Raw genomic sequence first — 17,883 nt, 5'->3', positions numbered from 1 at the left:
GTGTTCCATGCAGTGGACCTCCGGCTACGCGGGTCCACAAGGCGCCTGACTGGCCTGTCGACGCAGGATGGTGCTGGAGTAGGCATCGCCCGTTGAGAACTAAATTTCCTCTGTTTTACATGGAATTTCTTGGAGTTTTCCAATGTTTTATTTCTTTTGGCTCTTGTTGCTGAGTGTGAACCTATATTTAACGAAGACAACCTCAAGCTCAATACACAGAAAACTGAATATGTTGATGTTACAAGAAACAGCAACGAATGGAGATCAATCAAACTCCTGGGTTCTCTATTGGGCTCTGCAGAAGACGTGGACATGAGAATCTCAAAAGCAAACAGGGCGTTTGGTTCGATTTCTTGGAGACGGCATTCCTTTCAATCCCGACTGTGTATGTTTAACTGCCTCATAATGCCGATCCTTCTATACAATTGCGGATTGTGGACTCTGTCCAAATTGCTGAACGACAAACTGGACAAATGGCAACGGAGGAAGCTACGCGTACTGCTGCAGATTGTCTACCCGCAACGCATCACCAATAACAACTTATACACAGAAACAAAACAATCTCCAGTTAGTGCCACATGTCGGCGACGCAGGCTGCTGTGGTTTGGCCATGTGGTGCGAGAGGGTCCGGAATCCGCCTCGTTCCAAGCACTGGAGCTATCAATCAACACAAACGACATAAAAAACCCCGTGGCCGTCCGCCATTGCGGTGGATAGATACGATTCGGCACGACCTGAAGGCAGCGGATCTCTCCGTGGAGAGCGCTCTCCAAGCTGCAGGAGATAGACTAACTTGGCTTGACACTGTTGACAGATGCGTCGACTCTGCTCCTGTCTAACAGGTTCAGGGAAGATGCGAGCTGTGTTTATTATTATTTCTTTTACAATGACCACAGCTCACATGCAAAGGCCAAAAATTGCATGGTGGGAGCATAGTAATGATGAGGCTTTTTGCCCTCAGCCGACCTGAGGTCTCTACGTCGTGGGGACATGAAACCCACCAGAAAGAATGAAGAAGAAACAGATGAAAGGAGTGACAGGTACATGATACGAAATATTAGGAGGAGAGACAGGACATGTGAAGGAGGGAAAGAGAAAACAGCTAGGGTTAGGAGGAGGCAGAGAGAAAAGAAGAACAGACGTTACTGGGAGAAGGATGATTGTACTGGAACAATAACTTTTTCTTTTCATGGCATACTCGGGTGGAGAGCCAAAGATTAAAATTAAAAAGAGAGGACCATAAGTTTACAAGTTATCCGTTTTGTCCATCACTTACGATTATAAGCAGGATACCGTTGAGTCAAACCCTCTTTTGCTTATCTCGATAACATGAGCCTCCCAAGTTGGGTGGTCGGTGTTTCGCGTTCTCGAAGTGGGCCGTGGCCGTCCTGTGCCGTGGTCCTTCGTCATCATCTTGTCATAGCTAACATTCTTAGTTCGCTGTGATGTTTAGCTTGTTTTCGTCTACAGTGCGCTCACCGTCCCCTTTCTTACGTTACTTCATAACTTAGAACCTTCCAAGTTGGAAGACTGTTGGTTTGGCCATTCAAGACGTGATGCAGCTAAGCATCAGGTCGTTGAATGTCAGTATCACATCAGTCAGTTTTGTGCTCAGAATTGACATGTTGCATATTTTGACTCAACAGTATCAGAGGCGTAGCAATGATAGTGATCAAGGGGGGGGGGGGGGGGTGGGGTGGGGGTGGCACAACTTTCCCCACACAAAAGTACACGCACTCAAGTTTTTGATCCGCGATACGGGTTTTTTGGGGGGGGGGGGAGGGAGCAAAATTGGCCCCAGATTTGATGCTGAAAATCAATCAGTGAATGGCAAACCTCCAACCAGGTAGTAGTACTATTTACTACTCCCTGCTTCCAACTAATGTAATGATAGGCCTAACTCTGGATGCTGCTTTCTCCAGAATTATCACACTCTGCATCGGACTTTCAAAGTCAGATTTCTCAACCCGTTTTCTCTTCGTTGTGTGTTTATTTTTTAAACTTTGTTTTACTTCGCAAAATCCTTTTTTGTTTTGTCTTTTTGTTTTTGTTTAAAGTGCAGTAAGGTAACTTACCCCATATTTCCCACAAAAACCGCAAACTCCACTTCAACGTTACTTTGACTGTTCTTCTGCTGCTGTACCGACACTTGAAACACATGAAAGAAGGCTTCTTTGCTTTTCCACAACCTCCAATGCGAACACTTAATCGTCAGCACTATAATTATGTACAAGTACATAAAGAATTCCGTTGATCCCCGAGCTGCAGAGAGTGCTCAATGTCAGGGACAGAGCTTAGTACTGCTATGTACAAGTACACTATACAACACGTTTTTGTAATCATTGCTGTCTGATGATCGCCACAGGCGTGAAACTCTGAGTCACAGCCAACCCAAGCTCCGTGTCCTATTCTATTCTTTTTGTATGAAGCTCTGCACCCCGCGGCCCGGTGCATTGAGCACTCTTTCGAGGACCGGGTTCGAGGACCACACCCAACTTTCCGTGTACACATCATTTTACAGTATTAATACTAGAATAATTTTTAGGCAAAGTTTTGTTGTTAGGAGTACTACTACTGGCTTCCGTGGAGTGAGGCTGGTGAACTGTTCGTGCTGTGATCTGCAAGCGTCGTGTGGTCTCGTCGGGTCAAATGAAAAAAAACCTATTACTGCAAATTGGGTACGAATTCGCACCCAAGCCAATAGAGTTTGGTTATTTGTGATAGAAAAGGGCTTGTCCCACTTGAGGCATCTCGGTGCGGTACTTGGGTCTCCCGAATTCTGCAAGCAATATGTTGTTGTTGTTGTTGTTGTTGTTGCTGTTATTGTTGTTGTTGTTGTTGTTGTCGTTTATTTATTTTACATCGCATGGCAAACGGGCATTTCTGCCCAATATTATGAAAGCGATGACAACCGGTAAGAAGAGTCAGAAATGAAGAGAAAAATAAATGAAAATAAAATACGAAAATGGAAGTAGCAATGAGGGGAGGCAGGGTCAAGACGAGCAGAAAAAATGGATCTCAAATTTACAAGTCGGGTCATCGTAGCATGATTCTATCGAGCCTCATCAGCAGGTTACGAAAGCCATTACATTTAATCGAAGTAAAATACGCGTAGCATGCGTTTGAATTCACGGACAGATACTATGGACTTCATACAGTCGGGCAGGCCATTCCAGAGTCGGCAGCTGGCTAGAAGCGGTCGGCATGCGCCAGAAGCACTGTGGGCCAGGGGGAGGGGAAGGTTGCGTCCCAATTGACCTCGAGTGGTCATGCCTGTCAGCGGGCCTTGCAATATTTCACAGAGAAGGTAGAGGCATGGGCGCTAGAGGTTGGACGACTGGCTGACTTATTTATTTATTATTTATTTATTTATTTATTACAGCATCTCATAGCTCAGTGAGAACACCGGCCAATACAAAGAGAGAGGGTGTTAGCCAACCACGGCAAGGAAGGGAGAAGGGGAGGAGAAGAAAAAAGGACCACCACCACCACCAAAGGACCGCCACCACTCAGCCACAAGCGGCATGCGCTGCTTTTAATCTTGGCCTCCGCCACAAGTGGTCGTTTGTGGCCTGGACGGTCCCAGGCATCAGCGGACTGCTAGACCCGCTGGAGCACTCCATCCGACAGCGGTTCACCCCTGCTCTAACCGGTCGCCCCGCACCTGGTGACGAAGAGCGCGCCATACTGTCCCTCCCGTGTCGAGAAGGTGGTCTTGGTCTCATTGGCCCGAGGTCTTTGACGGACCAATACAATATGTCTGTCGCTGTCACCAACATCCTCGTGAGCCGGATACTGGACCAAGACACCAACATGGACGAAGTGCCCACCACCATCCATGCTGCAAAGCTAACTGCAGCAGCAGCAACCAGGAGAGCCGCTCGAGACCGAGCCAGTCAGCTCCTGGCCACATGTGATGCGCCCACCAAGCGAACCCTGGGGATGGCGGCCGAGAAAGGAGCGTCCAACTGGCTCACTTGCCGGCCCCTGAAGCAGTTCGGGTTTGTCCTCCACAAAGGCGCCTTCAGAGATGCACTCTGTCTGCGGTTCGGCTGGGTCCCTCCCCGCCTGCCATCCACTTGTGCGTGTGGCAAGGCGTCACCAGCCATGCTCTTTCGTGCCCAACTGGTGGATACCCGGCTCTTCGCCATAACACGATCCGCGACCTGACAGCCGACCTACTGCGTGAAGTGGCAACGGATGTGAAGATAGAACCTCCTCTGCAGCCCTTGGAGGGTAAAAGGCTCCGGTGTCGCTCTGCCAACTTGGAAGATGGTGCTCGTCTTGATGTGGCGGCATCCGGTGTCTGGGGAAGTCGTTTTGAGCGCACGTTCTGTGATGTTCGGATTTTTTAACCCTCATGCGCGCTCGAACACTTCCTCAACTCCCGCGTCCACCTATGCCAAGCACGAACAGCAGAAGAGAAGGGCCTACGAAGAACGCGTCAGGGAGGTGGAGCATGCTTCCTTTCTCCCACTGGTATTCAGTGCATCTGGTGGCTCAGCCGCTGTGGCAAGGTAGCCCACGCTTTCCTGAAGCGTCTTGGCCATATTATGGTTTCGGAGAAGCGGCATGAACCCTACTCCGCCGTCATGTCCTGGATCCGCTCCCTTGTCTCCTTTGCTTTGGTTAGATCCTGCAACATGAGCCTCCGTAGTCACCGTGCTTCTCCCTACCGCAGTCGTGTGGATGCTGCCAGTCCTGTTGTGCTGGCAGTCAACGACTGTCTGTTGCGTGACTGAGACTCTTGCGGAGTAGCCGTGTCTAGCATTTATATTCCACACTTTTATTATCCGATGATCTTGTTTTGTTTGCTATGATTCCGTGATTTTCTGTTGGTTGCTTTTCTGCTGTGCGAATAAATGCAGTGTCCACAAAGGAACTAAGTAACTTAGTTACTTGAGGGCTAGACGACCATCACGTACATCTACATGACATTGTACGTGTACGTGTACGTGTACATGACATTGTACGTGTACATGTACATTGTAGGTACATGTATATACTGTGTACTTGAAGCACTTGTCCAAGTGCCGAAGTGGTCCAATGATGGCTGGCAGCAAGAAACGTAGTTTCCAGTGACGTTCAAGTTGACTGTGTCTAGTCACTGGTAGTCAGGTGTACAGTTTGTTGTGTACAGTTCCTGCGAACTGTTAGTGTTATCAAGATTGTAGAACGAAAATCAAACACTTGAGCGTATGTCACGTCAGTGCATGTCACGTCAGTGCAGTGCATTGTCCGAGTTTGGGAACACCCACGTCCAAGTCTTATCATGATAATAGGGGCGAAGAGTCCTTGAGCTTCATCATTCCAAAACGGAAATATTGTTGCATTGCATGTCATGAGTCATGAGTTCGTTCGTTCGTTTTCAAATATTTCGAACGAATATTCCAACTTTCGTTCGTTCGTTTCACCCCTGTGCCCTGCTAAAAGCGCATCATGGCTCCGTTTAAATGCTTTTCGGCTAGTGTGTGTTTTGTGGTATAGCGGACTGAAGAATAGTAAACGTGTTTTGTATGAAGCTATTTTGTATATAGTATGTTCCCATTCCGTTTTTCCTTTGGTGTAGCCCTGAGGTTGATTTGCTTAATTATTTCTACCCTTCCTCTCTCCGTACTTCTGCCCCCCCCCCTCTCTCTCATTCCTTCTGTCGTCCACATGTATCAAAGGAGGCGAAATCGCCTGTTTGTGGTGCGACGTTAAATAAACTTCTACAACAACAACAACAACAACATTATTCCATTGTGCTTGTTTTTGCCCGTAAAAAAGAGGCTTTCATCTACATGTAGGAGCATGTCACGTGATCACTGTGTGTTCACCAGTTCCAATGCCATGGCATGATGATTGGCTCTGCCTGAAAGCCTGATGCACAGGAATACAGTGCTACTCGCCCATTTCGATGTGCACCCTGCTGTTGGCAGGTTCCACTGCTCAAACAACGCTCTCTGAATGTGTCAGCTACAGTAAAACCTGTAACTAAAGACCACCGTGACTAGCGACCAGCCTGGTACTACAGACCACCGTGACTAGCGACCAGCCTGCTACTACAGACCACCGTGACTAGCGACCAGCCTGGTACTACAGACCACCGTGACTAGCGACCAGCCTGGTACTACAGACCACCGTGACTAGTGTAATAGGTAGCCGAGTGGTAGGCGCGGTGAAATCAACAATAATTACTTTTATTCTACTTTCAGGTACACACCTGAGATATAATCGTTAGTGAAAGAAGAAGCGGCAAAATAAATAACTTTCTCTCCGGTGCTCACCTAGAGGCTGAATCCTTATTCTTCGAGTTAGCTTTCATTGCTATCCAATCTAATCTAATCTTCTCTTCATCAAAACAGAAATGCGCAGCCGCTTATATGCAGCAGACGCCGTACGCTTACATACGGAGATACACTAAATATACATCAGGCAAAGCTCCGTATTAGTTCCGTACTGCTTCCATATTGGTCGGGCAGGGATACTACACCCTCCCTTCCTACAGATAATCACGCCCTCGTGATTTTCAAAAAATTAGTGAGGAGTTACGAACAACAGCGTCAACCGGAAGATGGCAAATTATATCGGAAATGATAACGTTTAGAGTAGACAGAAGAAATGAACTGATAACAAATCATAAAATAGAAGTAAAAGCACACCAGGTTCACACGATCTCACGGGGTCAAAAGGGAAAGAACTGTCCTCCAAATAGGACCTGAAACCACAGCACTGTTGCTGCACGCTGGCACAACCCGCCAGGAACATCGCAGTTCAAAAACCTAACTGAATACACTATAACTATAAGGGGCGTTGTCACACACATTGTCCCACGTTAGCTGGGTAAGCCGTGGCTCACCATGATCAGACGCCTACCAAACTAAACTGGATTCACACACTCGCATAAAGGAAGACTGAAAAGAACAGGGAGACTGAAGGAAGACAGGAAAGAAAATGCCATACCTGGAATCAGCGTTAGTAACCACGGCGGCGGCTGGAGCTATGGCGGAGGGCAAGCCAGGTTTTATCTTCATCTTGGTTGAGCCGGTCACTCAGAGCGGCTAGCTCGGCGTCAGACAAATAACCTCCCTCCTCGTCTTGAATCGTGGTCTTCACGTTGTCGATTGCATCGCTTTGCGCGACGTAAAGAGTGATTGTCTAGCCAGGAAGAGTGTTGACGAAAATCTGCATCCCACCACGGAGGCGAAGTACCAAGTGAAGAGTGGGCTCCTGCTTCCGACTGCGTGCCGGCGAAAATCAAACGCTGCTGGTCTTGGGGACTACCCTCCTTGTCTTGGGCAGCAGACTGCCTGTTGTCGTCCTCATCAGCTTCGCCATCACCACCGGTAGTATACATGTAGGTTGCGGGTCGCTTGGAATCGCCATCGGAGTCTCCAGTGGACGCCATGCGGAGGGAAGGGTGATCCACGCTAGCATCCTGACTGTGCTGCAAGCTAATAAGCAGGGTCAAGCCCAGGAAGGCAAGAAACATGATTCTCATCATGATTCGTCGCAGGGAGCTGCAGCGGGTTGAGCCATGGGGTCTGGGGTCGAATCACGTTGTTTTATTTAAAACTACACCGCTGCCACCAATGTAATAGGTAGCCGAGTGGTAGGCGCGGTGAAATCAACAATAATTACTTTTATTCTACTTTCAGGTACACACCTGAGATATAATCGTTAGTGAAAGAAGAAGCGGCAAAATAAATAACTTTCTCTCCGGTGCTCACCTAGAGGCTGAATCCTTATTCTTCGAGTTAGCTTTCATTGCTATCCAATCTAATCTAATCTTCTCTTCATCAAAACAGAAATGCGCAGCCGCTTATATGCAGCAGACGCCGTACGCTTACATACGGAGATACACTAAAATACATGTACATCAGGCAAAGCTCCGTATTAGTTCCGTACTGCTTCCGTATTGGTCGGGCAGGGATACTACACTAGCGACCAGTCTGCTACTACAGACCACCGTGACTAGCGACCAGCCTGCTACTACAGACCACCGTGACTAGCGACCAGTCTGCTACTACAGACCACCGTGACTAGCGACCAGCCTGCTACTACAGACCACCGTGACTAGCGACCAGCCTGCTACTACAGACCACCGTGACTAGCGACCAGCCTGCTACTACAGACCACCGTGACTAGCGACCAGCCTGCTACTACAGACCACCGTGACTAGCGACCAGCCTGCTACTACAGACCACCGTGACTAGCGACCAGTCTGCTACTACAGACCACCGTGACTAGCGACCAGCCTGCTACTACAGACCACCGTGACTAGCGACCAGCCTGCTACTACAGACCACCGTGACTAGCGACCAGCCTGCTACTACATACCACCGTGACTAGCGACCAGCCTGCTACTACAGACCACCGTGACTAGCGACCAGCCTGCTACTACAGACCACCGTGACTAGCGACCAGTCTGCTACTACAGACCACCGTGACTAGCGACCAGCCTGGTACTACAGACCACCGTGACTAGCGACCAGTCTGCTACTACAGACCACCGTGACTAGCGACCAGTCTGCTACTACAGACCACTGTGACTAGCGACCAGCCTGCTACTACAGACCACCGTGACTAGCGACCAGTCTGCTACTACAGACCACTGTGACTAGCGACCAGCCTGGTACTACAGACCACCGTGACTAGCGACCAGCCTGGTACTACAGACCACTGTGACTAGCGACCAGCCTGGGACTACAGACCACCGTGACTAGCGACCAGCCTGGTACTACAGACCACCGTGACTAGCGACCAGCCTGGAACTACAGACCACTTCGCCAGACGCGGACTGTCTCACATTCATAATTATTAATATTATGGTTATGCGGTGCAAACCTCTAACTAAGGACCACCTGCCACTAAAGACCGCTTTCTCTTGCCTCAAGGGGTGGTCGTTAGTCACAGGTGTTACTGTAAGTGTAAGGCCAGGCACATGGTTCAACCGTTGTACTTATTTTTAAAGGATGAAACCAGGGAGCAGGACAATCATACTCCCTGGCTGAAACTACAAAGAAGGCAGAGCAAGTTACATGTATTGCAATTCAAGATTCAACGGCATGTTGAATCAACGATGCTTTTGTTCCACAGCTCGCCAGATCAATACGTCGACGGACACGTGCACATGACCATTGGACAATGCTGGTTTGTCGGTTGTGACTGTATGGATCGAGTGCAGCACACAGAAACACGCCCCAGCCAGGTACTCGTACTCAACAGCTTCGATAAAATTCAATTTCATATGATGGAAATCTCAAAACAGATTCCTGCAGTTTCATCCCAGCAGAGGAATTGTCAGGTGGACACACCCATTGCTAAAGACACTGCAGATTTGAATCAGCTTTGTTTTAACAATGTGACGTGGACGACATTGAAATGGGTGAAACTACACGTACACGTACACTGTACATGTACATGTATGATGGAGCTGCAGAGGTCTCTACTGGCCGCAGGCTACAAGTGGTGAACGAAGAATCAAGAAACAGTGTGCGGTCATCTTCACGCGCATGATGTAGCCGGGGCAACAGGCAAACAACCATCATTATGTACATGTACGATGACCAGACGCTCAATACTAGCCGCCTACATGTAATCCAAGTCTGTCTTTGAAGTTTGATATTTCCGCACTTTGATTGGCGCCCGACTTTGGGCGTGGGAATTATTTACACGCTATCACGCTTTCCATGTATATGAGCGGAACACACTCTGTACACACTCTGTACACACTCTGTACACACTCTGTACACACTCTGTACACACTCTGTACACACTCTGTACACACTCTGTACACACTCTGTACACACTCTGTACACACTCTGTACATATTATGTATCGCTCGTCACCGTGTGAGATTGATAAAAGTAGCGTCCTTGTTCGTACCTGATGATGGCTAAGTGGGGAAATGGTGTACATGTAAATGATGTAATGTTAACTTGTTAAGACATAAAAAGGAGACAGTCATGACCTTTTTTGCATAATAACGTTGGCTCACCACCCGCGTTCAATCTTTAAAGCATTTCTTCGCCCTGGAGTATTGGGCACTCTCCGGATAATAGAGATTGATTACCCTGTCGCAGTGTCGCAGTGTCGCAGTGTCGCAGTGTCGCAGTGTCGGCTGATATTTTAAAAGTAGTCAAATAATTACATGTACATGTACAGTAAAACCTGTCAAGGCGACCACTCGGATAAGGCGACCACTCGGATAAGGCGACCACTCGGATAAGGCGACCACTTGGATAAGGCGACCACTCGGATAAGGCGACCACTCGGATAAGGCGACCACTTGGATAAGGCGACCACTCGGATAAGGCGACCACTCGGATAAGGCGACCACTCGGATAAGGCGACCACTCGGATAAGGCGACCACTCGGATAAGGCGACCACCTGCCCCAGAAGATCACTGTAACCAGGACCAAGGGATGCTATTTCCTGTCAAACGACCCTGGATAAGGAGACCACCTGGCAACAGAGACCACACTTTGAAGGTCCCTTGAGCGGTCGTCTTAGACAGGTTTCACTGTACATGCACATGTAAACAAGCGTTTCGGAGACAGTTGTACAGTTATACAGTTTTATACAGTTACACGATGATCGCAAGGAACACAACGAAAGGGAAAGAGAGGATTTGTTCGACACGTGACTTGAACAATTGCAACAGGATTATACTATCTTTCTGAACGCACAAGTTCGGTACAAACGCTGATAAATGGCTTCCATAACCATGACGACCACTGCAAAATACAGTGAAACAAGAGCCAGAATTTTAATTACTTACTTCACTGGCATCATGTTGTGGGCTAACAGCCGTGCCTCACCACCTCACACTGATTTCTATTTGAAGGACACTTGACTCAAAATTCGTTTATTCATTCACCGGTCGTTTCGGTCTATGGCCATAATCAGGAACTCTTCTAGGATAGTTTACATACGCTGTAATACGCGGGCGTGGTGTTGGCAAATACATGTACATGTACTAGCACGTCGGAGAGCAACACAAACTTGAGTTGCGAATACGGACCTTATAGTGATCAACTAGTACTAGTATCCCGAAGACACCCATTAGGCATGCTTGTCAGATTTCGCCCGGGTAGACGGAAAGGATAAGACGAGTAAGAGGGATAGGACATGATCACCGTCTACACTACCAGCCTCTTGATACACAGCCTCCACTTACGGGCAAACTACACACAATGACACTGAGAAAAAGGACGCACTTCAGGATCTTAAAAAATCACCTTGAAAGTGTTACACTGTTATACACGTACAGTGCGTATCGGTTATAGCGTGGTCGTGTAAAAGAATATACTGCCTACAAGAATGAACTCTCATGTTTTCATAATCATAACATGGATTTCAAGTGCACTTTTATTCTTACAAGCAATTTTATCGTACAGTAGAATATATCGGTCCTAAGAATGGACTTTGTGTAGCAAAACATACCAGATTAGTACAAAGTATATCGCCTTTAGTAATAACATGTGTCCAATGCAGTTCCGATCTGACTCGCGTTGGCCGCGGGCCGTAGTGCTGCAGGTTCGTTTTTCTTTGTAATTTTCCATTCATTTTCTGCTTTAATTCATATTTGCTTTGTTTTCCTAGCTTACTATTGCCGTGGCTGGCTCAACGCCCTTGTCTCAGGGGATTCTGTCCCTGCATTAGCTATGCTTGTCACATGCTATGAGATTGTGTCTAATAATAATAATAATAATAATAGGTTCAACTGTTGCGGTCATGTAACTCATGAGTCATGTTGCATAGCCACATGGTAAGCCTATGTGACTATGGCCAGTCGCATGCACAGTAACACTACATTGCATGTACGATCATCTTCCTGCCTCTGCGTACATGCACATGATATGTCACACTTGATGTATCGTGTGTAAGAAATATCTGAATTAAGAATAGAAAGTCGTTTTTCAAACACCCACGCTATAACCGATACCTACTGTACTTCCGTTCGCCGTATCTTCAGCAAGTTCAGGTGAAATACAGGCAACATCAAATGAACAAGGGCAATGGATTAAAGTACAGCGCAAGGAAGAATAGCTAAAACAACAACGAAGAATGTATGACCCTTTCACATATCGTTGTCTGATGATTGGTTCAGCCATGACACTCGGAGTCACAACGGAATTTGCCCAAGGTTCTCATTGTGTGCCTTTGTGTACGCCGCTCGGCCTGTATCAGGTATTGAGCACGTTCGCAGAACCTAAGCATACTGCCTCTGTGACCCATACACATACTTGTGGCATAGACAGAAATGAACACAATGAATGAAGACATTGACTATTTTCCCACAAGTGTTCCACAACGTATCAACTCTAAGGTTCTAAAACCTCGAAACTAACAACAGCATAGTACAGACAAACCTACGTAGGTAAGCAGCAGCAACGTACGAGATATCCAGCCTATGGATCAGTTTACGTTGTTAAGAACTGGTTACTAATAACACGATCGACGAACATTGTACAGTAAAACCTGTGACTAACGACCACCCCTTGGCCTTGGGGCCAGAAAAAGCGGTCTTTAGTGGCAGGTGGTCCTTAGTTAGAGGTTGTCACAGAAAAACAATAATAATAATTATTATGAATGTGAGACGGTCCGTGCCAGGCGAAGTGGTCTGTAGTACCAGGCTGGTGGCTCTCGCACTTGTGTACATAAAACACACTCACTGAGTATGGGGCAAAAGCACGCTGACTGAGTATGAACGCCCTGCGGCCGTAAGGAGGGCACTAAGACGTGCTATTCAGGTCCTAGAGGGTTTATTTAATTACGCGATTCCACAGCACCGACATTGGCAAGATGTGCATGGCATGAGCATTAGCATGCGTTACTCTTTCAAAATAGGGTTCTTTGATCATCTATTAGGATAACATACCAGCGGGGGCTTAACTGCGAGGACCAAAGCGAGGCGAGGACCAAAGAATGCAGGCGCGTAATTAGCAATTCATGTTTACAATAGACCATGATTGGAGCTGCAGCAGGGTACTTCTAGCAGCGTAGTCCATGCTGTCTGACATTGCTGCTCATTTTGCAGCTGTATTACTGAATTACATGACTGTCGACTGTCGTCTGTGCTGAGAATAATGGAACAGGCCCGTGCATAATATTGATACGTAGACAGCGCGTGACGTGCCACGTCACTAGTAGGGATAACATGCATGGTCAAGGCACATGAAGATGTGGATCCCTAGCTCCCAGCCCTAGGCATAGGACAGGAGTTGCCCTGTCTAACACCAACACTGGCAACAGTGCAAAAGGCTTACATGTATGTACAGTCAAACCTGTCAAGGCGACCGCTCGGATAAGGCGGCCACCTGTTCTAGAAGACCACCGAAACCAGGACCCAATGGATGTTATTCCCAGTCAAATGACCCTGGATAAGGAGACCACCTGGTAACAGAGACCACATTTTGAAGGTCCCTTGAGTGGTCGTTTTACACAGGTTTCACCGTACTCTTGATTTTTGTTGGCTATCATCGCTTCGGTGATGGGCAGGAGTACAAGTATGAGGTATAGGAGTTCTGGGTGAGGTTCACGTTGGACACTGCACTGAAGGGCGTGAAAGCATCATGGGTTAGCATCTACATTGTACATTGTATGCAAATGTTTGCCCGCCCCGGATTGGAGTAGGAGGATTTACCTTCCATTGTTCTCTGTCACTTCGTGTCACACTTGTTAGGCACCCTAGTCGAGCACCTGATATTTTAACAAACTTAATCAAAACGTGCATACCCCGTGTAAAGAACACCACTCCAGGGCTCAATCTCGTGGCTAAGTGGAATTCCAGGCGTCAATCTGCTGCCTCTACACGAGTGACAAGTTATTGTCACGTCTAATCGCACCAACCATGTCCATAAAATTTGGAAATCCGGGCCCAACCGTGCGTAGGAAAGTTTCACGAACACAGACTTCACTGAGAGTGAGCGTGCAGTTCAGTGTTCTGCCGGCTTCACAACACTACCTTCGATGTTCAGTCAGCTCGCCTTTAGCCTACAGTTCTTTCCATTCCGTGTTTGGGCAGCTTCATTTCCCCAAGTTCACTACACAGTGTTCGATGTTGTGTCAGCCACAGAATACAGTAAAAATTACAGTGCTGGCAACTGAAATCCGACCACCAGGGCGACGCGGCGCGCCGCCCAGGGGGTCGGATTTCAGTTGCCAGCACTGTAGTGTAGTAGTACTATTCACTGTTGGGGTAGAATGAAATCCGATCCCCGGCTGGGTGCGCCCGCATGACAAAATGCCCTTGAGCACCGTTTCTGGGGGGTCATCCATGCACGTGATTGCTGCCCATGCGATTGGAAACTGTGGACGCGGTGTGTGGCTAGCATTGAAGGCGTTGGATTTCCTTGGCCTCACCTGAGACGACTAAAGCGGTCTGGGAATTTCCAATGTACTGCGCGGCAAACGTTGTCGCCTCAGGCTTGGCTCCTCAAACCGGTCGATTATGGCCCGACTCGGCTCACAAGCTGATCTGGAATATTGGGTAGCCTGATTCGTTCACACTAGGTCTTGGCCGTATGCTGGGGTCATCGTGATTTGTCTGGGCGAGCTCAGATCCACAGTAGCAGCAGCAACGGCAGCGGCAGCATGTATGGTCGAAACACTGGTCTGCGTGCATGGGTGACGGGAATATGCGCGAAGGTTATGCTTGGTGTGTTTAAGACCGAATGTCAGCAGGTTGTATAAAATAGCCGCCACCCTATAACTGCGGTTATAGTTATTAAACACTGGTTGCTGCGTTCACACCGTTACGACGTCTGTCAGTTCACAGCTCTTGGAACACAGTGATACTCACAGTTAGTATCATAGTAATTTTGCTGTTCACCTTTTCAATTCTTTGCTCTCATTGCCTTTAACCTTGCCTTCATATCACCACTGGTTTGTGCGTTCAATCAAACACCTTTTAGCAGTAGCAGCAGTAGCAGCCACAGAGAGTAGCCAGTGTAACGGTGATGCGAGTTCCACTCTGAACTTTCCCAGGAGTTTGTACACCATGGCATATTGATGTTCTGATGTGGACATCATTGGAAGAGTGAGAAGTATCGGCTAGGAGTCGGAGTAGGACTTCAACCATTGGTCCAGGTCAGGTCAGTTCTTTGAGCACAGGTGTGCGGTGCTAGTGCCTTGTGTAGCCTGCTGTGCACTTCGCAACAACGTCTCGCCCCAGTACAGTGTAATATTGTAGAGCAGCAACACGAAGCGTGTCGTTCTGGTGAAGGTCAGATCTTGGCTGTCTGGGTAGCTCTAAGCCCAAGCACCACTCTGGGTTGGAACGCGCCCGTTGACCGGAATACATGGTAATACCATTGGGTACTAGTACTCCGATGTGATAATCACCTATGGCTATGGTGGCAATCTTTGCACTCGTCTGTGAGGCTTCCCGTCTTTCCACTACTGACTGCGCTAGTATATTATAATTGTGTACATTGTTTGCAGCAAGGACTTCAGACACTTTGTCTAATTCCGTACATGTAGTACCTGCATGTGCATGTGTGCAACTGTGATTGACGCGCCGTACTCTGAAGTTCGTCGATATCACTTATCAGACAGTGCACTCCACCACTGGCACTAGTTCACTCTCTAGACTCTGACCTCACTACGACACTGGATATAGCACCTGACTGGATCACCACTGCACAGGGCACTAGTCTGCACATATCGTACATCTCGCCAAGCCTCAGCCGAGTCAGCGCTGGCATTCCTAGTGGGTAGCCCATCGGATACATAGTCATTGGTTATTGCTCCTCGACGGGACGACGGAGGAGCACAGTGGACGTTTGCGATATCTCTGGAGTAGAGTGTTCCCCATAATATTACTAGTATCTAGTCTGTCTCCATCCTTGCACAGCTGTACAAAAGTGTATCGTCTGACGATTCCTTGCAGCCGATCCCGAGGCTGTGCAAGTTGGGTGGGCTACGCCGAGGTCAGGAGTTGTCTATTTACGCATCCACGGTGAAGTCCCAATACTAGAGCTTTGGCAGATCACTACAGTATCACATAACTGGCGCCTCTTGAACTTACTTACTGGAAGCGATCAGCTCGTTGACATACGCCATAGGCGACGTGCGGTGCGTCCCAACCACTGACTACGTGCATCCGGCGCACAGTCTGCTGTCATGCTGAACCCAACTGCTATTGACCGAAGCCGGAGAGCTTGACTGGCATAGTGACATCGCGGGAGCAGTGAACCATGCCGATGCTAGCCCTGCGCGCATGCGGTAGTCACCGGAGTAGTGCATATTCCGGCGCTGGTACTGTCAGCAGCAGCAGCAGAGCACGCGGCTCTACACATAACGTTATGCATGTACGTGGGCGACACCACACGGAGCTGCCGGAGGAATGTCACATCCGACATTGCTCTCCACGCCTGCGACTGTGGCCGCCAGTAATGGCATATGGATTGAGCACATGTACTGTCAGATGGCTTGCTCTTCTCGTTCAACTGTTTGTGCTCGTAACGATGGTCAGTCATGGCAGTGTGAACGCACAACAAGAAGACAGTGGCAGCCTGGATAGACAAACCATGTCGGCGATTATGAAGGACCTAGCTCTGAACCATCGCGACGTTGATAGCACGCACGGCAGAACACCAGCAAGACGAGCAGCGGCGGGAGACGGAGCAGCATCAATGGCAACAGGGGCACGTGACGGGGGTGTTGATGACGTAGACCCAGTCACTGCCATTCCAGCTAACAACAGGCGGTGTTCGAAACGCGACGCCACACGAGTTAGTGCACAATGCGCCCTTCAGTGTCGGTGCATCGCTGGACGGTGGAAATGCTGCCGACTTCGGAAAAGCTATGAGGAGCTGAGCGAAGAGGAGAAACAGAGACTGGTCGATGCGTATCTCTTAGTGTCACAAGATAAGCGCTACAAACGAGAATTTTCGGCACTAGTTTGGTCGCATGCTGTGTTTGCGTGCCAGATGGTGCGCCGTGACATTGATCTTTACCCAACCATCGTGCCATTCCATCGCCTGCTTCTCATCGCTCTGGAAAACCTACTGCGGCGCGTCGACTGCCGCATCACCATGCCCTTCTGGGACATCCCCAAGCACTACACCCGGTCCTGGGCCGATCAGCCCCCACTCCGGGACAAACACCTCTTTGGCAGTGATGGCTCCGGCCCGGATCACTGTGTGCGTGACGGGGATCTGGCCGAGGGGAAGTACACCACGCCCTTACTGCAGTACCGTGGCGTCAAGTTACCGCTGAAGACCACGTGTCTGAGAAGGAACCTTGACGACTCGTCAGCCCCCTGTCCCTGGCCAGTTGTTCAAGCAATCCTCTCCGTGCCCAGTTCCGACGCCGCTCTGCTCATGGCCGGGCTGCTGGGCGGGTTTGACGTCCTCTTTCACTACGGCATCGGTGGTTCACTGCGCGATGTGTCGCTGCCCATCGACCCAATATTTGCCATGGCACATTCGTACACGGATAAGCTCATCGCCACGTATCAAGCCGTCGGCTCAGACTTCCTGTCTGGTCACGGCTACTTCAACAACACGCAGCGCCTCACGGCCTTCCCCTGGTTCTCGGCCTCCGACTTCATGGACGCCAGCAACCTGCCGGGTGGAGTCTGTCTGGCCTGGGGTGCGTCCATGTCACGTGACGAAGCCATCGCCACCGGTTACTACGCTGCCATGGAGATGCCCAGGAGTGATTATCTTCAAGCGGCGTATTCGAAGGTTCGCGACCAGCAGCTGGACGGCGGGGCACGCTCGGCCAAAGCGTTTCAAACGGTTCTGGACTACTTTGCACAGCACTTCCCCTCATTCAAGTTTGATGCGAGTGGTTTCCACATACACGACTGGCAAGCAGCCTTACACGCATACGCTCGCCGCCCTCGCAACAAACAGCACTACGCATTGCAGGTCTGCGCCGACATT

General features: G+C 48.9%; 1 protein-coding gene across 1 annotated transcript; it reads left to right on the top strand.

Annotated features, from left to right (window-relative positions):
* Positions 1-14,587: 14,587 nt before the first annotated feature.
* LOC135821400 (uncharacterized) lies at positions 14,588-17,883 on the top strand (the record flags this gene model as incomplete). The annotated part of the gene is given in 1 exon segment (XM_065334470.1): positions 14,588-17,883. A coding segment is annotated over 1 exon segment (1,695 nt), but the record flags the coding sequence as incomplete, so codon positions are not given.

Source organism: Sycon ciliatum, chromosome 7 (genome assembly GCF_964019385.1).
Source record: "Sycon ciliatum chromosome 7, ocSycCili1.1, whole genome shotgun sequence".
Taxonomy (NCBI): Eukaryota; Metazoa; Porifera; class Calcarea; order Leucosolenida; family Sycettidae; genus Sycon; species Sycon ciliatum.
The sequence above is the reverse complement of the archived record's forward strand: the minus strand, read 5'-3'. Positions and strand labels throughout refer to the sequence as shown.